The following is a 23,696-nucleotide window of genomic DNA, read 5'->3' on the forward strand; positions in this document are numbered from 1 at the left end:
ACCTGTGTGCACCAGGGGAGAGTCAGACCGTGAGGAGGACAGCCATTTCTCGACTCCTGGAGCTGACTCCACCCCATCTGCCCGCTGCCCAAGCAGCACTCCTCGTGGAGCTGTGATGTCTTCCGACAGGACCCCCCTGCTTCCTTCCATCATGTCTGACTGATTCCGTTCCTCCTTTTGGGTCTTGTGATGCCAGGAGGTGATTCTTGATTAGTCTAAGGCTTAAACTCCAAGCTCACCATGCTTTTCCCATCCCCCTTGATGATGAATGACAGAATTGGGCCTGTGACCCAATTCTGGCCAGTGAAATGTGAGAGAGGCTACAGGGGGGATTTGGGGAAAAACATCCCTCTCTGATGAAAGAGAGACATAAAGTTCCCCCTTTCTGCCCCTGAACATGCTGAGAATGGTGGGGTGGAGGGCTGAGGTGACCTTGGCTCTTGGCAACGCCACTGAGGGTCAGAAACCCAACTCTAGATGCTCTGCCACTGGGCTTGCTGCAGTGTGAAATAACAACATTTCCACTTTTTTTTTTTTTTGCCATGCAGCACGGCATGCAGGATCTTAGTTCCCTGACCAGGGATTGAACCCGCTTCCCCTGCAGTGGAAGTGTGGAGTCTTAACCATTGGACCGCCAAGGAAGTCTCCACATTCTTTACAGATGCTTGTAGGTAGGCTTTCTAATATTTATAACAATGGATACACTGAAGAACACAATCAGGGCAGTGTGAGAGGCATGGGGCAGACAGCACCTGATATTTATGTGCCAAAGGGATCCAGGGAGGGGGCTCCAGGTCTTGGCGTGGGGGATATCCTCCTCTGGAGGCCCCTGCCTGCCCTGCACAGGCTGCGTTAGACACCCCTCTCTGTGCTTGCCCCCATTCCAGCTCGTACCACAGAGCCATGCATTGTGACCAGACGGCCGGAGGCCAGGGCCTGGGAGGAGGATGGCTGTGCAGGAACACAGTGGACGAATCAAAGGGGAGAAGGAAACCAGGCTGGAGACACAGGGAAGCTTGGAGGAGGAAGAGCTAAGGGAGGGTACGGACCAAAACAGGGACCACGAGGGGATGGGCCACCAGGGTGGGGGCAGACGGGCTCCCCATGGTGGGGTGGTCACTTACATTTTATTGGTGCCTCAAAGGACTTGGCCACTGTCACCATCACATTGGTGCCAAATACCTAGAAGGAGGAGAGAGGAGTCTGGAGGGAGGTGAGGGCTGGGTGGGAAGGAATGGCTGTGCTTGGGCTTCTCAATGTGCTGCTGCCTGAGACGGGCGGGAAAGGGGCAGGGAGCCAGGAAGGGCTCCAGAGCAGATGTGAAGTTGAGATGAAGTGGCCACCGACACTGGCCATGTGGACACTTCACGGGGCTCCTTGTTCTAGGTAGCAACGAGGGGCAATTCCAAGGAGTTGGTAAAGGGCCGCTGATGGCCCCGGCCAGGCATCCTATGTTAGTTCAGGGGTCTGCCCCTCCCAAGAGAGAAAGTCCTCCAGCACCACACTCTTAAGGGGAGAAGAGGCTGCCTGAGGCCAGGGAAAGGGTGCCTGAGTCAGGCTGCCCTCGATCCCTCAGTGGGGCCCCTCAGAGTGAGCGTGGCAGGTCTCTTAGCCCAGGGCTGGCACGCAGCCTACGTCCTCACAGTCGGTGCCTTGCTCACCAGCGTCCACTCACCTGCTTTAACCACACCTGCCTCAACGTCTCTGAGCCTCAGCTCGCTTGCCGGAGAGACACAGGATAAGCAGTACCCCTGCTGGGGCCACCATGAGGAAGAGAGGGTGGCTGGAAGGCACTGGGCATAGGGTGGGCTCTCAGCAAGTGAGGACTCTGCTCTCTCATCCATTCCACAGCTGAGGGCACTGGGCCCAGAAAGGACCTGGGGTAAGTAAGACCTGGGGTCTTACTTCCAGGTCAGGGCAGCTTCCCTCTATCAGACGACCGCTGCTTGGGCCAGAGACAGGGGAGGAGGAGGCGAGGGGGCCCGGTAGCCAGACATCCTTTGTGTCCCTGCCCAACTCACCCAGAACACATCGTAGATGAAGAGCCCGCCCAGCAGGATGCAGCCGGTGCTGACGTTGTTCAGGTGCAGGAGCTCCACCCCATTAAGGGAGAAGGCCAGGCCGAAGAGGTTGTTGGCAATCCAGTGCTGGGGAAAGATGCGAGTGAGACCAGCTCTCCTGCCCCCACCCTGCCCCTCAGGCGCTTCCCCCCACACTGCCCCGGGCCCTGGCTACTTACCTTCCTCAGCAGGTACCAGACGCCAACGATGCTGCTCAGGCCCAGGCACACCAGGTCCTTGGTGTCAAACTCATAGTTGATGATCTCTGGGCAGAGAGGCCGGGTAAGTCCACTCCCCGGGGCGGGGCTGCCCCTCCCACCTGTCAGCCCCTGGACGGAGGAGGGCATGGCTGTGGGCTCTGTCAGAGATCCACAGGTCGGGGGTGCTCACTGGAGCCCCCCCCCACCCAGTCCCTCCAACTTCCTAGAGGAGGGAATGGAGGCCCAGAGAGCACCCCGGCCTGACACAGGGTCAGTGGGAGGTGGCTTGTGGTGCTGGAAGCACGGGCTCTGCGCTTGTAGCTGGGCGGCCTCGGGGAAGGCAGTTCCCTCTCTGAGCTTCAGTTTCCTCATCTGTAAAAAGGGGATCACAGCACCTCCCTGATAGGACTGCTGTGGGGAGCAGGTGAGACGGCCCGTACACAGCGCTCAGCATGGAGCCTGCACACAGTGGGTGCTCAATCAGTGCTGACTGCACTGAGCCCAAGGCTTTCACAAGGTCCCAGTTCATTCAGGAATCTTTCTACTGTGCCAACAAAGGAATCAAGAAGCTTGCTGGCAGCACTGTGTCAGCAGCACAGGAGGAGGAAGGTAAGAGAGGGAGGCCTGGAGAAGCAGCAGGCGGGAGGCCCCCAGGCTGTTCTGGTGGGGAGCCTGTGGTAGACGTCCTGATGTTAGACCCCTTCTCCACCACCTCCAAGTGTCCTACTAAGGAAGCCCAGAGAGGCGGTGGAGCTTGCCCAGGGTCACAGAGCACAGCATTTCCTTTCAGATTCCAGACTGTAGCAGACTGCTGCTTGGCCCCAGTTGTTGTTCTCTCCTTTGTGCTAACAATACCTGATGATTTTTACCTGGACACGAGGCCAACTAGCTCTCGGCCACATTTTCTAGCTTCCCTTTAGCTAAATAGGCCCGTGACACAGTTGTCTCTCCTTCCTTCGGGAGGGCCTGTGGAGCAATGGTGCGCTATTCTGGACTCGCGGGCCCCCGAGTGCCGCAGAGCACAAGACAGGTGAAAAAACTCAACAGTCACTGACTGGCCACAGATGCCCAGAAATGCACAAAGGAATCCTGCTCTCCAGGATCTGCATATAAAATCGCTGCTCTCCAGGGACAAGGCAGAACATGCTAGGCACATTCACAAGTGCGACATTCACAAGCTCAGACTTTGACACAAGAAATACCTTCCATCTGGCCAAGCCGTTGATAATCCTGTCACAGCAGTAGAACCCACAACCTAACTAACCCACGTGACCCAGGCTTTCCCCAATTCCCTGCGGTTTTCATTTTTTCGAAAGCCACGGAACTCCCCTTTCAAATCTTAGGTGGGGAATAATCACACTAAAAACTGACATGATAAAAACAGCCACGAGAGCCAACTGTTTACTGTTTACTATGAGCCAGGCGGTGTGCTGAATGCTTTCTACTCATCACTTACTCACAGTCCTAACTACATACCTATAAGGGAGGTACTAGATTATGATGTTCATTTTACAGATGAAAAAAAAACTAAAACAAAAAAACCCCAACAAAACCACTCAAGGCTCAGAGAGGTAACGGTGTGCACCCAGCGGAAGAGCTGGGATGTGATCCCAGAGTCCCCCTTTTCCATCACTCGCTGTACCGGGGAGTCCCAGTATTGGAGGGACACAGGCGGGGGTGGAGGAAGACACCCAAAGCAGGGGAAAGTGGGCAGCACTCACCTTCCTTGTTCTCCCCAGAGCCCTGGGTGAAGAGCAGCTGGTACTGTCGATTTGGGAAGTTGGCTGGAAAAAACTTATTCATGAAGGGGCTGGAAGGAAAGACAAAGCAGGTTGGCAAACAGAGCCCCCATGGGCAACAGTCACTGATGCCCTCCCCCAGGCATCTGTTTACAAGCTGTTATCTCCCAACAGCCTCACAGCTGCCCTGAGAGGTAGGTGTTATTGTGCCCATTGTACAGATGTGGAAACAGAGGCCCTCAGAGGGCAAGTGACTGCCCAGGTCACATAGGAAGTCAATATCTGAGCTGAGACCTGAACGTAGGTCTCTGGACTCCTAGTGCTTCCATACTGCCTCCTAGTTATCACCCAAGAAACACAAAGCAGAGGCAGACCTTACATAAAACACAGTTTTTAGGAGAGCAATGGATTCCAAAGTCTAGTTTATGTACCATCTGTATCAGAGTCCCTTGTCAAGAATGCATATTCTGGCTCAAGCCTGAGTAGGGCAAGTCCTCATTCTTGAAGGAGACCCACTGAGTCTAGGCAGATGGCAGAGCTGAAATGAGGTGCCAACCAGTAGCCTGGGGTGAGATCTGACTCCTTAGAGGGTGAGCATGCCTGGGCCCCATACTGCTTAGGAGGCTGGAAGGCTAGCAGCTGAGAGGGGCTCATTAACCTCAGATGGTCCTAGATAAACCACTTTCTCCTTGCCGGCTCCCCGCCCAGCCAGAGGCAGCTGACCTGGCCTGGTCCAGAGTAAAGCAGAGGATGCGCCAACCATGGCCAGGCCCACAGAGGGAAAGAAGATCTGCAGCCCTCTCTCCTGGGCTGGAGGCAGAGAGGTAGATGGGTGAGGAAGCATGAATTGCTTTTTGTTTTCTTTAAAAAACAAATTCATTTATTAATTTATTTCTGGCTGTGCTGGGTCTTCGTTGCTGCACGTGGGCTTTTTCTTTAGTTGCGACAAGTGGGGGCTACTCTTTGTTGCGGTGCGTGGGCTTCTCATTGTGGTGGCTTCTCTTGTTGCGGAGCACGGTCTCTAGGCGTGCAGGCTTCAGTAGTTGTGGCACACAGGCTCAGTAGTTGTGGCTTGCGGGCTCTGGAGCGCAGGCTCAGTAGTTGTGGCACACGGGCTTAGTTGCTCCGCGGCATGTGGGATCTTCCAGGACCAGGGCTCAAACCCGTGTCCCCTGCATTGGCAGGTGGACTCTTAACCACTGCGCCACCAGAGAAGTCCCATGAATTCTCCTTTTGACTCTAGGAACGGAAAGATAAACCCCTTGTCCCAATTCCTCAGAAGTCTCTGTTTATTCCCAAAGCCATTCAGATGTGTTCAATGTGGCATATCAAAGCTGCAGCATTCCTTTGCATTTTGAGGCTATTAGAGACTTTCCATTAAAATGTCCATCCAATCACTCTTTCAAAGGTAGCCTGTTAAACTATTTTAAAGTTTTTTAAACCCCATAAAAATCTAGCACACTCCTCTCTCTCTCTAGCAGTTAGCAGACCCAGAGCCAGCTGGAGTTGACTACAAAGTACAATATTCTGGTTTGAGGGGATTTAACTATTTCCTTTAATTTTCAGTTTCCCAGAACACTTAGCTATGTTGACATGAGGCAATTCCTTCTAGGTGATCCCTTAAATATTATATAAACTATGCCAACACAGATAAAGCATAAACAGTATAATGTGAATTATTGTTACCTGCACCTCTTACTTCAATAATAAGCATGGTGTCAGCTTTGTAGTCCAAATAAAAGGAATTAAATATGGGGAAAAAAAAGAATGCATATTCCTGGACTCCCTTCCAGACCTATTAAGTCAGATGACCTGATGGACACCCCACTCCATGACCTGTCAGGCCTGGGATTTTTAAACTCAGCCGGACTTGATCAGCTAGATGAATCACAGCCCCTTGGGTGGGAGCAACCTCACATTCACTCCTTCCGTGAGGCCTCTGTTGCTCACGACGGGCTTGGCCTTGTCTCTGGAAGCATTCTCTCTGATTACTCAGCATGGTCCACTTCCTGGCCAGGCAGGGAGCAGAGACTTTCTTTTCTGGATCACCTTCAGAGCAGGAACAGAAAACCAGGGGCTTCTGCTCAGCCTGGTGCGGCAGCATCGTGGAGTGGACACAAGCTTGCGGGGCCCAGCCCCGACACATGCTCTGCCACGTGAGGCCCTGAGCAAGCCACTTTAGTGGCTCAGTCTCCTTGGTTATATGTGGGGATAATACCACCTGACTCAAAGGGTTGCTGTGAAGGTAGGAGAGAAGGTGGGGAGAAGTTTAGCCCAGCACTGGATCCTCAACAGGGGTCACAAGAACTGTGAGTGTCCATCATCGCTGGCACTTGTCCAGAGCCTGAGCTTGAAAGCATGTGGCAATACCAGATCAGACCAACAATGACTGATGGGGTAGGCAAATCCAGAATGGTGCTCCCAGCTGTAGGAAAATGGACCCAGGCCGAGTGGTACCCAGGGCACAGTGGTAAAGGCAGGGAAAAGGGAGGTGTCCAAGACCCTGGGGCTTGGAGAAAGAAAATATGGATTAAGAACCATCTCTGGGCCTCAGTTTCCCCACTTGTCCAACAGCCAATCCCTCCCAGTCTGCAGGGCTGTGGTGTGAATGATGAGAGGGCTTCGTGATTATGTGGAGACATGGTCAACACAAGGATGCAATTGGGAGTGGGTTTCTACAAATGGGCTCTGAGCAGGTGGGAGGCAGCAGCTGGGATGGATGAGGCTGGAAGCTACTTTCAGCTCAGTTTTCTGAATCACTTTTAGGGAGTTTGAAGCCAGAGGGTGTGTGCAGAGGCAGAGAGAAGGCCTGAGGCACTAAGCCCTTCACTCCAGCCTGGCACCTGCCTTAGGAGCTCAACCAGCAGAATGCAGTGGTTAAGAGTATGGACTACACACACAGAAAAAAAAAAAAAAAAAAAAAAAAAAAAAGAGTATGGACTCCGGAGCCAGGCTTCCTGGGTTCAACGCCTGGCCCTGCCACTGAGCTGTGTGACCTTGGCAAAGTTACTTAACTGTTCTGTGCAACTGTTTCCTCATTTGGAGCACTATAACAATATCTTTCTCATAGGGATATTAAGAGGATTATACGAATGCTTGGCACCCTGTAAGCTTAACTGCAGCTTCAACTCCAAGTAGGAAGTCTCTAGACTGATGTCTTTGTTATCTCGAGAAAAGAGGGGCTGCTGGGTAACACATGGTAAGAGTCAAGCAACCTGGCTGGTGTGAGCCTGCCTTGAGGGCAGGGGTCCCGACTTATCGCCTTCACTACACTCACGCCAGGCTTGGGGCCTGGGAGGCAGCTAGTAAACGCTTGCGGAACACCTATGAAGGCGGGCTTTTGTAGCAGGCAGAGACTCCTTCCGGCCCTCGATGGCTCATGCCAAGCCTAAAGGTCACTGCTTCCTGCTGGGAAATCACATCCTGGTGCCCTTCTCCCCTGGGGGTGAAGGCAAGGGTCAGTGAAACAGGTGATGTGGCCTCGCCCCCCTGGGGTGGCAGATTTTGGTCTCATGAACCTTTTCCTCTAAAGGTCATCTGGATGGGATATGAATTCAAGAGGTGATAAAAATAAGCTGTGGTTCCCTTGGCAGGAAGGATATTGGCATGGGCTTGAGTCTTGGTGACCGTACAAGGTGAAGATAGGCTGTGAGCCCTTGCCTTCCTCCAAAACCTCAAGCTGTGCTATCTTTCCAGGGAGGCTTGAGGTGGCTGGGGGAAGTGGAAGGAATCCCATGAGCGTCTCTGCCTGGGCTACCCAGCTCCGGGCTCAGCTTCTACAGCCTCTCAGCAGGCCTCTCCTCTGCCAGTCCTCGGGAGACCACAGGTCCACCAGAGAGGGTGCCCAGGTCCCTGTCTTTAAGTTCTCTCTCCCCCTCACTTTTGCCAGACCGGAAAGAATACCTGGCCGTGGAGTTAGACAGACCTGGGCTCAAAATCTCACTCTGCTCCTAGCAGCTACGAAGCTCTCTGAGCCTCAATTTTCCTGTCTTGAATCTTTAGACCTTGTTTGGATCCTGAGGCAGGTCTGACTGAGTTTGTGGATACATATAAACAATTCATCAAAATTCTAACAACACTGTAGACTTCTTTGAGAAAATATTTAAGAAAATTCAATTTGATTGAAGAAAAGTAAATTTAACTCTTAGATCAACTACCTAAATAGCATGATTAAACTATGCCCTTCCCCTCTTCTACTAAAATTATTTTCATCGGATTCAGTTCTTTTCCATGTACATTTCACAGTAATGATTCCTTTCATCCCAGCTTTTAGCCCGTTATCAATTTTTTTCAGAGGATAGCTCAGACCCTGAATGGTGAGTACCCTTTATGCCCATGGCCACCCATTATTTTCATAAGGTCTAATCTTCCCAGGCCAAACTGTGTGCTCTAAATCTTATCAAGAAAATGATTCTTCTGTTAATTTTTAGTCACTAACAAATTTTACCATGTGCAGTTTTAGTTGCTTTGGTTCTATTTTCTTTGATAATTTCTAACAGTAAAAATTATGAATTGGTTAAAAGACAGACAACTGTTTCTTGGTTAATCCATGGGAAATTTGGGACAATGTTCCTCAGTTACTATTCTAAAAGGGAAAAAAAGGTCTCTGGTGTCAAAATGACACAGGCTCAAAATACCCTGCTCGTATTGATCGTAGGATTGTTGAGATAAAGTGAAATAATCAACTCCTCAGCACATGGCTGAACAAAATATACTGGGTTCTTGCACTCTGAGGTGGTGGCTGGGCTGTGGGGAGGACTGGGGTCTCAAGGCTCTTGTAGATGCTGGGGGGTGGGGGGAGACGGGCTAGAATTGGGGGGATCCAAACCAGCATGGGAAGTGACTGCTCCCACACGGGTCCACCAGGAAAGGAGAGGTCTGTCCTTTGAGGAAGGGTGACTGGGTCTGCCACTATCTTGCTGGGTCCCGGTCAGTCAGGCTCTCTGGGTTTTCACCCTAAAAGGATGGCGGGATTGGCGGGAGGGCGGGGGGCGCTAGAACAAGGCCTTGTGGGTGAAGGTAGGTGTAGTTGGAGACAACACTGAACTCGGTCCCAGCTGTGTGAATTCGGGCCAGCCGCTCAACTCTCAGTGCGCTTGGCACTTGCTCTGGGCATGTCACAGACGTGCTCGCTTGATCCTTCCCACGCCCCTACAAGGAGGTACTCGCAACATCTCCAATTTATAGGTGAAGAAACTGATGCTAGGAGAGCTTGAGTAACTTGCACAAATAATAGAGCCTTGGTTCCAGGGCCATATGCCTTTTGAGCCTATGCTCCTGACTTCCAGGGTCCTGCTTAGGGGAACGAGGCCAAACTCCCCCTGGCCCTCCACGCTTCCTCGAGGATCCTGCTCTTTCTCTCTGACTGTTCTGGGAAGATCCCGCCTGCACTGTCTTTTTTTTTTTTTTTGTGGTACACGGGTCTCTCACTGCTGTGGCCTCTCCCGTTGCGGAGCACAGGCTCCGGACGTGCAGGCTCAGCGGCCATGGCTCACGGGCCCAGCCGCTCCGTGGCATGTGGGATCTTCCCGGACTGGGGCACGAACCCGTGTCCCCGGCATCGGCAGGCGGATTCTCAACCACTGTGCCACCAGGGAAGCCCCGGCCTGCACTGTCAATGTGCACAGACCTTCCAGCTCCTGGCCTGGCATCTCCCTCCTACACCCTCTTCCGGGTTTCCTACCCTTCGGAGTTGAGTCCCAGTTGTGTTCCTGCCTTCTGGAAACTTTTCCTGGTCTGCTGACCACCTCTGTGGTTCTCAGCCCGAGGCTGTACCTCCTCAAGAGACCAGATGGAAATAAGATTGGGATGCTTTTGTAGTCACAGAGAGGGGTTGTGCTGGGGGCACAACTCCCACTTGGTAAGCAGCCCCACCTGAGGACCAGTGGCTTAGACCCTTCATCCCCACTGAACTGACACAGCATGTGGCAATCTGAGCAGGGTGGCAGTGAAAAGAGGATGGGCTCTGGGGCCACAGAAACTTAGGTTTGAATCTTGGCTCTGCTGCTTATCAGCTGTGTTGTCCTAGCAAATTTCTTAACCTCTCTGAGCTTCAGTTTCTGAATGTAACAGATAATAATAATAATAATAATAATAATAACAACAACAACAACGGCTAACACTTATTGAACACACTGAGTGCCAGATACTGTGCTAAAAGCTTTCCACATGACCCATAAGGAAGGTACTATCAGTTTTCTTCAGGTTCAGGTGAGGAAATTGAGCCCAGAGAGATTAAGTAAACTGCCCAAAGTCACAGGGCTATTAAGTGGCAGAGTCTGGATTCAAAGTCAGATAGTGAAATTCCAGAGCCTGTGCTCCTAACTTCTCTCGATACTGCCTCGCTCTCTTATGAGCTGAGACCACGTGTGAGAGGCCAGCTTAGTGCATGTGCAGCAACTATGACACCTCGCAGGTGGCAATGGCATCACTCTTCTCAGTACTGTGACAACTACCATGACATTACTGTTCACAAATAACTTTCCCAACAACCATGGTGGGAAATACCCACTGGATATTCTTACCATTCCTTGTAAAGAAACTGTGGCCCAGAGAGGTTATGGTTCTTGTTCTAGGTCACCCACGGTATAACACAGGGGAAAGATTCCCTTGGATTTTACAGCCAGGATTCAAACCTGGCTCTGAATGACGCCAAAGGTCATGTTCTCATCCGAGACCCTGTACTTGCTCTTGAGAAAGCTGCTTCAAATGTCGCAGAGATGCCTTCTGACCTGATGGTGTGGGACAGGGCCAGGATTCCCAGCACGAAGAAATACATGGACAGCAAGAGGTTGATGTACTCCTGGGAGAATATCTGAGGCAGAAATACAAAGAGAAACAGGAAGTCAGGGTTGCCAGTGGCTATGAGGAAACCAGAGTACACGCTTCTCTTCTGGAGTTGGGGAATGGTGTCAGAAAGACTCTCAAATGGTACTGGGGGACCTTCTAGTTTCTATGGCAACGGGAAAAAGGGAAGGAACTTCAAGCTCTCAGATGCACCTCCCAAAGGAGTCTGTAGGTTTGCGCTTGGTGGCTCCATTATTTGCAGACAGGCAATATTGTGTGCGTGTTGAAGGCCCTGCATGGGGGAGGGGAGTCTGAAGTTCAGAGTCCCAAGAGAGCCTCAGAATGCACTCTTCCAAGCTTCCTTCTCTCTGCTCAAAAATCTAGGGAGCCCCCTACAGCGGCCACCCAGTTATGAGTTATGTTTCATTCTCCATGCTCTTCTGGACGACCCCTCCCACAGTGATTCTGAAGCTCTGATGGCAGGCCCTCACAGCTGCTTCTTGGTCCTGTTATTGTTAGGTGAACCCAAGGAATGTTGTCTCTCACAGGGCTAAAGCCAGTGGTCACATGTTGTTAATTCTGGACTTCAGGCAGGCTGTGCCATATGGCTCCACGGTTGCTGCACTGTCTTTTCTTTCATAAATTTATCTTTATTTATTTTTGGCCATGTTGGGTCTTTGTTGCTGCGTGTGGGCTTTCTCTAGTTGCGGCGAGTGGGGGCTACTCTTTGTTGCGTTGTGGTGCACGGGCTTCTCGTTGCGGTGGCTTCTCGTTGTGGAGCACGGGCTCTAGGCGCACGGGCTTCAGTAGTTGTGGCACACAGGCTCAACAGTTGTGGCTCACGGAATCTAGAGTGCAGGCTCAGCAGTTGTGGCACGTGGGCTTAGCTGCTCCATGGCATGTGGGATCTTCCCGGACCAGGGCTCAAACCTGTGTCCCCTGCATTGGCAGGTGGATTCTTTTTTTTTTTTTTTTTTTTTTGCAGTACGCGGGCTTCTCACTGCTGTGGCCTCTCCCGCTGCGGAGCACAGCCTCCGGACGCACAGGCCCAGCGGCCATGGCTCACGGGCCCAGCCGCTCCGCGGCATGTGGGATCCTCCCAGACCGGGGCACGAACCCGTATCCCCTGCATCGGCAGGCGGACTCTCAACCACCGCGCCACCAGGGAAGGCCAAGCAGGCGGATTCTTAACCACTGCGCCACCAGGGAAGCCCTGCATCGTCTTCTAATTTGTTATCGTGAGGCTTTCCAACTGGGAGGGAATAATGTGCTGTGGTGTGGGGTCTGGGGCCACTGGCCACTCTCAAGTAGGGACCTGTTTAAACCTGTCGGAGCCCCTCGATCCTCCCCTTGGCCTCTCATGCTCTCGTGGTGACCACCACAGGCCTCCTCAGCCGCTCCTCTCGTCTCCGTGCTGCGGCCACACTGGCCTTGTTGTGCCACATTCCCACCCACGGGCAGCCCATGTACATGCCTCTCTGCTGCCCAGGACGCTCTCCTCTCCTCACCCAGGCTTCCAAGCAGTTTTCCTTGACGTGACCTCCGTTAATTCAGCTCGTGTTTACCGACTGTCTGCTACGTGCAGTGCGTCGTGCTCAGCACTGGAATAGGCAGAGAAGTCCCTGCTCTCATGGAGTTCATGTGCCAGTGAGGGAGAACCTCAAGTGATGAACATGCAGTACACTGTCCGGTGGAGATGGGCGCTAAGAAGAAAAGCAAAGCAGGGCAAGGAGGCCAGGGAGGGGGACGCATCAGACAGGTGGCCTGGGAAAGCCTCCGACACTGACTTCATTTAGGAGTAGAGCCCTTAACGAAGTAAGGGAGCGGCTGTGAGGATACCTGGGAGAGGAGCCTTTGAGGTGGAGGGAAGGGTGAGTGCAAAGGTCCTGATGTGGGCATGCGTTCACGTGTGCAGGGGACGGTGAGGGCCTGTGGCCAGGAGCCAAGGTAGGAAGGAGAGCGTCAGGGAACGAGGCTGGGAAGGTAGGAGGGAGATGGACCGTGAAAAAGGCTTTAGCTTCGTCTGGGTAAGACAGGCCAGTACTGCAGGGTTGAGGGCAAGGCTGTGATCTGATCTGACAGCCTGAGAGGATCCCTCTGCTGCTGTGTGGAAGGCAGACTCCACAGGGCAAAAGTCAAGGCCGACAGTCCAGCGAGGAGCGAGCTGCATCCAGGAGGATGGTGCCCTGGGCTGGGGGGCAGGAGGGATGTGGTGAGGCGGGGTCAGATCCCCGATCAGCTCTGGACTAGCGAAGCGGGCTGTGCCGAGGGCTGCGTGCTCAGAGGAGGGAGGAACCCTTCTAGGGTTTTCGGCAGAGCAGTGAGGTGGCTGAGGTGCTGCTGTCTGAGACGGGGGCGCGGGCAGGAGCAGATTCTTCTGTGCTCTTCTGGTGCTACAGACCCCGCCTTCACGCCACCTTCTAGGACCGTCTCTTCGCATTTATCTGTGTGACTGCTTGACTGGTGTCTGTCTCCACCACTTAACAAGAAGCTCCTTGAGGGCAGGGGTGGGCCAGCTGTTTTTCTCACCGCAGTGTCCCCAGCACAGGATCTGGTGTGTGTTTGTAGAATGACCGAATGGATGAGCACATCAGCGGCTACGGTGTGAATGCCCCTACCCACCCAGGCGTGTGGACCGTGTTTACCCGTGAAGACATGGTGTCCTCTCACATAGTGTTCTTTCAACGTGGGCCCTGGGGAGAAACTTCTCTCTGGCCACACCTTTGCTTCTGGTCGGCTTGACTGTGTGGACCGTGAATCGGGTCTCACTTCCTTTGTGCTTTGGCTGCTAGAAAATCAGAGTCACGCCTGTGCCAGAGGCACTTCTGGCAAGAGTACAAGTCTTTAGACTTTAGGGCATGAGGTCTGGGTTATGGTCCTCACCCAAAGCTTCACTGTCTTTTCCTATTTTTTTCTCCTTGACCCCAGTTTCTTCCTTTATTATTTTTCTTATGCTGTTGGATTTAATTTTTACAAGCTGCCTCAAAGCAATCAGGTTTAAATGAGGTGGGATGAGGTAAATTTTATGATTTTGAGAACTGCAACAAACTCCAGTGCCCCAACCGGGAAAGGAGGAGGAAAGGGGCAGAGTGAGAGCCACTGTTAAGCAAACCACAACCAGCGGTCAGTCTGGAGTCTGGGAGGGATCTGGTGGCCGTGTTATCCAGGCAGCTGCCTTTCAGACATCTCAACAAGGACACTCTGGTGACTTGGGAGGAGGTATGCTGTGTCCTCTGGCACAAGGCAGGCTGGGGCTTACCTGCCTGGAGAGGAGGACAGGCTGAGCAACAGGCGTCCGGAGCCTTAAATAAAAATGTTCACACCCTCTGCTGCCAGTAAGTCCTTTCTGGGGAATCTAGCCTAAGGAGAGAATCCTAAATACTAAAAATGTTAGATGGTCCTGAAGCGAAGGCCTGGGCGTATATTCCTAGCACTTAGCAGAGCAGAGACTCGAGAAATATCTGCCAAAAGCCAAGTCGGAGGCAATGAGCTAGATGTGTACACAGCCACAGAGAGATCTCAAGAGCACAGGGGAGAGGAAAAGGAACACAGTTCTACTTATGGAAACTAGACTCTCACTAAATACACACAGATACATTAACACCATATATTTTATAAAAAGACACACATCCAAGGACACAAATCAAACGTATTAGGGCAGGTGCCTCCGGTGAAGGGAAATGAAGGTGGCAAATGGAGATGGGCATCAGGGTGAAGGTGGTGAAGGAAACAAGGAGGGGGGCCTGGCATGGGCCGATGCCAGTGTGCTGTGAACCAAAGCATGTGATAAATTCACCTCTCCTCCCGAGGTCCAGGAAAAAAAAAAAAATCGGTGAATACCTAACGTTATTTGACGCACTCTTACTTTTAAGAGTAAAAATCAGAACGATATTTTCTGTTTAAAGTGAGGGGGATGCTAGAAGTCAGTCGGGGTGTATCTGCTTGTGGGGATATTCTAAAATCATTAAGAAGAGCAGTTCTGATCCAATAACGAGGGAGTGATGGAACAGGAAGCAGGCGTTAAAAATTATGTTTCTGACTCACTCACAGACCGGTAAAAATAAAGAATTTTGATGCGAGTCAGTGTAGGTGGGAGCACAGTGAAGCCAGCACACTTGTAACTGCTGGAGGGACTGTAAATTGGTACAATCAGACGGATTTGGCACCAACTATTCCAGATGCTGTTTGATCTGGTAATGCTACCGCAGATATACTTGCCAAGATACTTACATGAGGGCGCTCATGGCAGCAGTGCTGGGACATCCCACCACTGAATGCCCCTCAGGGGCACATCCACGAAACACAACCACAAGCAGCTGTTACAAAAAATGAGGTAGCTCTGACTGTGCTGATACAAAAGTATCTCCCTGGTAAGAACCATATGTTCGATACATATATTTGTTTTAAAATTTTTACATAAATGTAGATCTATGCGTAATAGAATGAGTCACAAGAAACGACGTTGGGGAGAGGATTACAGCTCATTTGCACCTTCCCTTAGATTGAAAAAAAAATTTTTTAAACCATGTACATGTATTTTTAAAATGTGAATTAAAAGTTATCCCTGAGGAGGGATTTCCCTGGTGGTCCCGTGGTTAGGACTCTGAGCTTCCACTGCAAGGGGCACGGGTTCGATCCCTGGTCGGGGAACTCAGATCCCGTGTGCCGAGCAACGTGGCCGGGGGAAAAAAAAAAAAAAGTTACCCTTGAGGAATTTTCAATGACCAGGAAAAAAGTGCTTGTAATGTATTATTAAAAAAAATTAGTTATAAAATGATTATAATTAGGTTAAAAATACGATTATGAAAAGCCTGAAAGGAGATATGCCAAAACGTTAATAGTGATTACCTCTGTGTATTTTTCCCTCTCTTTAAGTTTTCTGCATATATTACTTTTATAAAAAACAGTACACGTTATATTAAAAAAAAAGTTTTGAGAGTTTGCAGTTACATGAGAAAATGCTCACGATGTAATTAATGTGAAGTGAGAAAAGCAGCTACAGGACTGAATACACCACATGTTCACAGCTATGGAGGAACCATGCACAGGGAAAAGCAGAGGAAGGACACACCTCCAAAGGGACTCTGTGACTGTCTCTGGCAGGGGGGTTTTGGATGGTTGCTGTTTTCCCCTTTTTACTTTTCTGTGTTTTCCAGGTTTTCAACACTGAGCCTGTGTAACTTTTATTGGGAAAATAAACCTCGATAAATTAAAAAAAAAAAAGCAATTAGTATGGTAGAGGTATGTCCGAGACATAGCTATACCCCACCCCAATACGAAGAGTACAATGAAACCAAACCAGTATCAGGAAAACAAAACAGAAAGCTCCTCGAAGAAGGGAAATAAAGACTGGTGGGAAGGGGCCCCCGACATCACAGTGGGGTCTCTGGGTAGTGGGCCTAAGGGTAAATTGTTATTTTTCCTGCTCTTTATTTTCTATAAATGAACATGCATGTCTCCTGTGATGGGAAAAACAAAACAAAATCAAATAAAGTTATTCAAACCAAATGCTACAACAGGGGACAAAGGACTTACTTTGAAAAAGAGGTAGAGCCCCAAGAGTGTGCAGCTGGCGATGATGGGGAACCGGGCAGCGTCCCGGCTGGTGATGGTCTCGGGCATGTCTGAGGCATTCTAGACGAGAGAAGAAAGGCCCTGCTGAGTGCGGGGAGTGCTTCTGGCCTCTGAGGGCTGGATGCTGGCGGGAATTTGGTGCCCCAACAGCTCGTTCATCTCCTTCCCCTCCTGCCATCACTGAGGTGCCTCAGGGGTCCCCACGTTCTCCTGACTCAGGGCTTTGCAAGTGCTGTCCCCTCTGCCCGGGCTGCGGACCACCCAACCTGTGGCAGGATGCTCTGATCCCATCGTCTTGCTATTGAGGAGACCTGGACTCCAACAGGGACAGTCCTGGGAGGACCCAGGGCACATGTGGCAGAGGCAGTGGGTACATAATAACTGAAAGAGAAAACCCTGGACACTGGTGACAAGAGAGCAGTTCTGGGCCTCGTGAGGACTACCTCCAGTTTTCTTATGGATTAGCTGAGATGTAAATATGATCAGTCTTTTATCCAGTAGGCAGTGAATATTATGAGTGGAAATAAACCAACAACACACAAAACTTAACAATGGCTAAAACCGAGTATGGGAAGACACCAACTGCAAGGAGAAGCAAATCTGGACAAAACTCAAACTCAAGAAGTGTGACTGCGAAAACGGAATCTGGTCAGGGTAAAAGCCACGATTAAATTCACAATGGCAGATGCAATAGTTGGCAAGAATGTGACCTAGGTAAAGAGCTGATGGAGGATAAATATTTACACGAAAAACAACTGAAGGCAATCAAAATCATTTCACTATTATCAAAATGGAGAAAAAATTGGAAATAGAGTAACAGTGCAACATAGAAAATTAAGTCAGCTCCATAGAATTCATGACAAAAGACTTTCGAATGAAAATCCATCATAGCAGTATAATTCTGGTTTAAATTTATATTAAAAATGTTTTTTAGTCAAGCGGGGAGGCCCTTAACCAAACCCCAACATATGCATGGCTGAGGCGGCCCAGGCACAGGGCTGAAGGGAGACCCGCCCTTGTGGAGGGACCAGGTAGCTCTGTGTGAGTCACTCTCTGGCAGCTTTGCTGGGAGTGGGGTGGCAGTGGGTGAGCAACAGTGACATGGAGAGGCAGGGTCATCTTCCTTCCCTCTTCTCTCCCAGGCCTTGGTTTCTGCTTTTGGCAGCACTGTGCTGTGGGGTCTGGGCAAATTCATCACCCTCTCTGTGTACCTCCATAAAATCATTATATTTCCTGTGTAGCAGCAGGGTGGGCACAAAAATAAAGAGCTCCTGCCCATAAAGAGTTCACAGGCAGGTAGGCCAAGACCTTGACATGTAAACAAGAGTATCACCGCATAGTGTGACATGTGACATAACAGAGACACGCATACTGCGGTGGTACATGGCATGAGTGCCCAGTGGTGGAGGGAGGGCTCTGATGTCAGCAGGCCCAGCTGCACTCCCAGCTCTGCTTCTTTCCAGGTTTGGGACCTTGGGGAAGTTATCTTCCTTCTCAGAGCCTCAATTTTCCTCAGCTGTAAAACGGGGTGCCAGGATTTGATGATTTTTTTTTTCCCCCACAGCACTGGAAGTACTTGTGTTGTGCCTTGAGCTTCCCACAAGTTGTATAAACTATTTGTATTATTCTTATGTATAAGGGAATCATGAGAAAGCAGACAGGACACTACTTTCGCAAGGAAGCAAGGGAGTGTCAGAGGTGGTTAGAGCAGATATCACTTAAGCAAGGCCTTGAAGGCCAAGCACAGGGGCTGGTATGTAGTAGGAGCCAGATAAACGCTGACTAAGTTGAGGAGTTTGCTTTGTGTACGAGGAAGGGACGCGCTTACCAGGCAGAGGGACCTGTAGATGCAGGCAGGGCACATGGTATGAAAACATTCACGGACTCTGGCTTCACCTACAAACCAGTGTTACCACTCATTTCCACATAGTCTTTTCAGCCCAGGATCCTGGGCGGGAAGAGGCTTAATAGTATTCGATGACAAACCAGGCTGGACAGATGCTCCATCACACAGAGAAATCTGGTCTCCTCTGTGGGTGACTATTAGAAATATCCCACGTGCAATGTTGAGTCAGAACGGGAGACTTGAAATCTGACCAATGATGACAGTAACACGGATAACACTTACTGAGAGCTTTCTAGGTGCCAAGCACTGTTCTAGGTGCTTTACATGATTTCATCCTCACAGTAACCCCAGGAAGCAGGTACTTTTAACAGCTCCACTTTACAGATGAAGAAACTGAGGCTCAGAGAGGTGACATAACTTGCTTTAAGGTCACACAGCTGACGAGTGGCAGAGCCAGGATTCCCACTGAGGCAGTCTGGTTCCAGAGCCCAAACTCTTGGCTATTACCCCCAGACGTCCTCTACCTTTTCTATCGGGAAATTTCTGCTGGAAAGTTGTGACAAGATGCTCAAGGAGCCTGCGACCTTTCTGAGGAACAGAATCCTGAAGGCAACAGAATCTTTGTAGTTGGAAAAATACAAAAAGTTGTCAGGATTCTCCACTGATTCAATTTCGATTTTTAAACTAGACGTTCTTATGCAAATGCAATGGCTCCTGAAATGCAAAACATACTTGGGGGCGGTGGGGGGGGGTTGGGAACTGACACAAAGAGCAGAAATAAATTCAGCTTCCAGTGACATTCTGCATGCTCAGTTATCAGGGCGGAAGCAAAAGCAGCGAGGGAATATGGCTCGCTCAAGTCGTTGGCTCAGCTGGAGCTCTGGGAGTTCTGCTCCCAGGCCATGCCCTACAAAGGATCTGGAATTCGTGGGCCATTCTGTTACCCCAGGGTCTCCTCTCCTCACTGCCACGTGCACTCACTCACCTGAGCACCTCCTGAACTACCCCCCACCCCAGCCCTTTGCCCCTACTGCAGTCTCCACTAGCACCACCTCACCAGCCCCCTTCCTGCCTGTCACCTCCCCTATCAGGAGCTCTTTCTGAAGGACCTGATCGCATCCCACAACAGCTCAGAAACCTCTGGAGAATGGACTACCGAGCAGCCATCAAACAAGAACTGAGGTTACTGCGGGTGGGAGTATAAACTGGTACAACCTCTATGGTGGATAATTTGGTAAAATCCATCTAAATCTAACATGCACAGAGCCTTTGACCCAGCAAATCGATTTCAAGGAACTTATCCTACAAATACACAGAAAAGTGTAAAGAAACAAATGTATAAGGAGGTTAATTTCAGCATTGTTTGCGATAGTAGAAGATTGACACACCTAACTGACCAGTGGAGGACTCCAGATCAGGGGCCCTTACTGTTGGGCTCGCATCAGAATCGCCAGGAGGGCTTGTGAACAGATTTGCGTTTCTAACAAGTTCCCAGGCGATACTGATGCTGCTGGTCCTGGGATTACATTTTGAGAATCATGGCTGGGGGATACAGGTGGACACCACACAGCTGTTAAAGAACACAACTGTGCCATGTGTACTGACATATTAGATCTCCAACATATAAGTGGTGAAAACAGCAAGGTGTAAAAAAGAGTGTATCTATAACAAAATGTAACAGTTATGTAGCAAAAAATGGGGGGAAAGCATATGCTTATTTATTTGTAAAGGCACAGATGCTCTCGATGGATAGCCAAGAAACAGGTAACGGGCTGCCTCGGGGGAGGGAAACTGGGCAGCTGGGGTGGGAGGTAGATTTCACTTTGTCCCCCTGTACCTTTGGAATTCTACACCTTGGGTGTGCGTGACCTACCCTCCCCGCCGTAAAACAACAAGGTACATCTACGTGTACTGACATAGGAAAATGACCAAGACGTATTGTTAAGGAAAAAAAAAAGAATCAAGTTTCGGAGCAATTATGTACTGCAAAAACCCACTTTTATAAAAATAAATTTACATCTGTATATACACACAGGCACATACATGTTTGTATGTATACAGAAAAAGGTCTGGAAGATGGCACACGGAACAGCTAACTGGGTTACTTTCACGGAAGTGGTACTGCGGGGGGCTTTTCCTTTATACTTCTGCGTTGCTTGAATTTTTACAAATACAAACATGTAGTAACTATGAAGATTAACTGGTGCGTTGCCCTCAGGATTCTGTACCTCAGAAGGGCCGCAGGATCCCAGAGCATCTTCCTGTTACATCACCCGAGTACCTGTACTGGGCTCACATCAAACTGCTCACTGCCTCCTGGAAAACACCTGTGGGCCTACGCCTCCCTCTCCTCCTGTCCTGCTTGCTGAGCTCTCATCCACCTGCCAAAGATCACTGCTGCCACCTCTAGCAGTCGGCTGGTCGGTCACACAGCTGTTTCTCCTTGGTGACTGCGCTCTGTGAGGGGAGGGCTTGGCCTTCTTTGTCTTGGCACCCCTGGTACCCAGCCCAGAGCAGGAACCCAGTCCAGCTGGCTGAGGGGCTCCTCTGAGTTATAGGCCAAAGGCCTTTGAAGCAAGGATGAGTAGCTGTTGCTGGGATTTGCTCCCTTCTGGGAACAGAGGTCTCTGACAGGAATGGGCACTGCTCTCAGATGGCTCTGGCCATGGCTACTTCTTCCCAACACACTCCTGGACTTCTCCTCCCATGATTTCACAACTCGCCCTGCCTGTCATAGACAACTTGCCCCCAGGGAGAATTCTGTCCTCACATGCCCTCTCAGCTGGCTGTGGGGGGTCTAACACTAGTGGGAAATCAAAATTCCTGGGCCCCCAAGCTAACTTTTCTCTCCTTGCCAAATGACTAGGGAAACAACTCAGGGTAGAAAAAGGGAGTCGTTTGGCCTGTCCTCTCCCTAGGCCACTTGTATGGGTCTTTAGAGGCACCTGCGTCAAGAAGAGAGCCCCGGACTAGGACCAGGGACACCTGGTTCTGCCCCTAATTGGCAGAGAAGTCATTTCTTTGACTCTCAGTTTCTCTGTACAATGGTGTTAATAAAACTGGCTCTGCCTGTCTCACTCAGTTGCTGGGTGAATCAGAGGGCGAAGGCTCGTAAACTTTAGAATACCTTGGTTACTGGTGGTGGGAGGCTATTAAGGGTCAGGCTGTTTGCAATTCCATGCACAGTCTTCCAGCCCCCCTATCTTGCCGGAGATGCTGGGGAGAGGTATTTAGATGCTTCAGTAGATCTAAAGCTCTCTGCTATCCCTACCCTCTGCTCCAACCACTCCAGACCTTCCACCATCACCTAAACTGCCTCGTACAACTGCTTTCCTGGTTTCCTCTGCCTGGAATGTCTTCTGGGGGAAAATTCGACCTCTACATCAAGGCTCCAGCCCACCTCCAGCACAAAGCCACCCTGCCCTGCCCCAGGTGTGCTCAATCTTTCTCCCTAAAGCCTGCAGCACTACCTGTACTACAATCACAGATCTAGTTATTCCTCTCGCATCCAGACACCTAAACTCCTTGGTGACAGGGCTCCGACCCACTCATCTTTGCAGCATCCATCTGCCCTGGACAACAGTGGAGGTTCAGGAAATTCTGTTGTCTGGAAGGTGTTTTCTGAAGAGATTACTAATCCATGTGTAGATGGTGCCAAGGAGAATTACTCAGTATAGGGAGCTCCTCACATCAAGTGCCCAGCTCACTCCTTGCTGCCCTTCACCTTCTTTGTCCTGATCTATTTCAGAACATCCCCCTGTACCAAGTGTTTGCCCGAAAGGCAAAGGTAGGAAGGACGAAAGCCACCAGAACTCTGCTTAGAAGAGGCAGAATAGTAAGGAAAATGGGGCCACCTAAGCCCTGCATGACCAATCCCCTTTGCATCTGACCACAGAGGGAACCAGTCTCAAGTTCTCTGATCTTGAGAAAGGAAGGTGCCAGGCCTCGGCCACTGCTCAAGTTGGGTAATGTTTTGAGAACCTGGGCGTGAGCAGTTTCAAAAGTGGCAGCTCCTCTACGGGTCTGCCCTCTTTGGGCACGACGGCTTCCGCTAAGGTTCAACTTCAGGTCTGGGTGGGGGAGGAGCAGCAGGGAGCTGAAGATCAGGAGGTGGTGGAGGATGATGGGAGAGGCTGCCAGGAAGTGAGAAGCCACTGGTGCAACGGGCTAGAGAGGGCTTAATATAGGGAAGAAGGGTGACAGAGAGGAAGTCAGAAGGTGGAAGGCCCTGGGGTCCTCTTAGGTATCCAATGGGACAGATGTTGAAGGACAGGGATGAACTCTGGCCCAGTCTCACAAGAGAGGCCTACAGCAGCTCAGTTACTCAGCAGGCAAGCCCAATTTGGTGGAAAGACTGTCTTAAGGGGCATGAGGAGAAGAGCTACTTTGAGGTAGGGTCTGGGGTGGGAACAGGGTTAGGGTTAGGGGTTAGGAATAGGGTCTGGGCTCAGGCTCGGACAGGTCTGAGCTTGGGTGTAGTCAGGGAGAGGAAACCAGCGAACCAAGGGTCTATGGCTGGTTAAAAAGAGAGGCACCAAAGTGCCAGGTCCTGAGGAGTTGGCTGACCGGAATTGGTTCCAGAAAGTGATGCAAAAAACTAGGAGCTCAGCTGGGGGTTCCAGGAGCTAATATTCCTGTTTTTTTTTTTTTTTTTTTTTTTTTTTAGGTGGGGCAAAGGCTTGATCTGGGGGTTCTAGGAGAGCACTCTACCGGTCACAGATTCCAGCTGGACAGGTGTCAGAGTCTAGGGATGAGCCTGGGTGCCAGAATTTGCCCTGGGTTAGGGTGAGGAATGACAAGAGGTTGTATCATTCAGGAGGAGTCAGAACCAGTGCCCCATAAGATATGGACGGATGTTGACCCGGAGCCTGGGATGGGGTGACTGTCCCAGATGGGATGAGCAGCCAGAGCAGAGGGTGAGGCTGGTCTGGCTGGGTCCAGCAGGCTCAAAACAATTAGTACCCGAATCACAGTGTCAGGGTCGGCCGACAGTGCTTCCAGCATGGTGCACAGAGGGAGGGATGTGTCAAGGTCCGAACGGGGGTGGAAACCGCTATTTGAGAAAGGTGTCAGTACCTGGTTCGCGGATCGGTGCCCAGATCCTGGGGCACCTAAGGTCAGCCCGGGGATGTGGGCCCGGGTTGGGGATGCGGTGGTGAGCAATGCTGGGAAGGGTCAGTGTGCAGGCAGAGGAGGTGTCTGTCCCGTCCAGGGCGGGCGGGGGAAGGGTCCGTGCCAGCCGTGTCAGGGTGGGAGGTGGACAGCGCCCGGCTTTGCCGCTGACCCTACCTTGCCGCGAGCGCAGCGCACGGAGCGCAGGGCGCCGAAGAAGATGGGTAGCAGCGCCATGAGCAGGAGGCTGCCATAGGCCAGCGCGATGCCCTCGGGCGTGGAAGGCGGCCGCGTCGTGCCGTTGGTTTGGCCGCCTGCCTCGACACTGCCGTTATGCGGGTCGCTGAGGGCTGAGTCCATGGCAAGGCTGTACTCGGGG

At 51.0% G+C, this 23,696-nt stretch overlaps 1 protein-coding gene and 1 pseudogene across 1 annotated transcript; both read right to left on the reverse strand.

Moving 5' to 3' along the window:
* Positions 1–582: 582 nt before the first annotated feature.
* LOC114485503 (minor histocompatibility antigen H13) lies at positions 583–10,730 on the reverse strand. The gene is made up of 5 exons (XM_028487044.2): positions 10,635–10,730; positions 3,982–4,070; positions 2,240–2,325; positions 2,022–2,147; positions 583–1,182 (listed from the first exon to the last, which is right to left on the reverse strand). Exons 2-5 carry the CDS (start codon positions 4,061–4,063, stop codon positions 1,117–1,119), a joined length of 360 nt encoding a protein of 119 aa, XP_028342845.1. The 5' UTR covers positions 4,064–4,070; positions 10,635–10,730; the 3' UTR covers positions 583–1,116.
* On the reverse strand, positions 10,666–23,690 carry LOC114485502 (minor histocompatibility antigen H13-like; annotated as a pseudogene).
* Positions 23,691–23,696: the final 6 nt, after the last annotated feature.

The sequence above is a fragment of the Physeter macrocephalus genome, unplaced genomic scaffold (assembly GCF_002837175.3).
Source record: "Physeter macrocephalus isolate SW-GA unplaced genomic scaffold, ASM283717v5 random_1271, whole genome shotgun sequence".
In the NCBI taxonomy this organism is placed as follows: Eukaryota; Metazoa; Chordata; class Mammalia; order Artiodactyla; family Physeteridae; genus Physeter; species Physeter macrocephalus.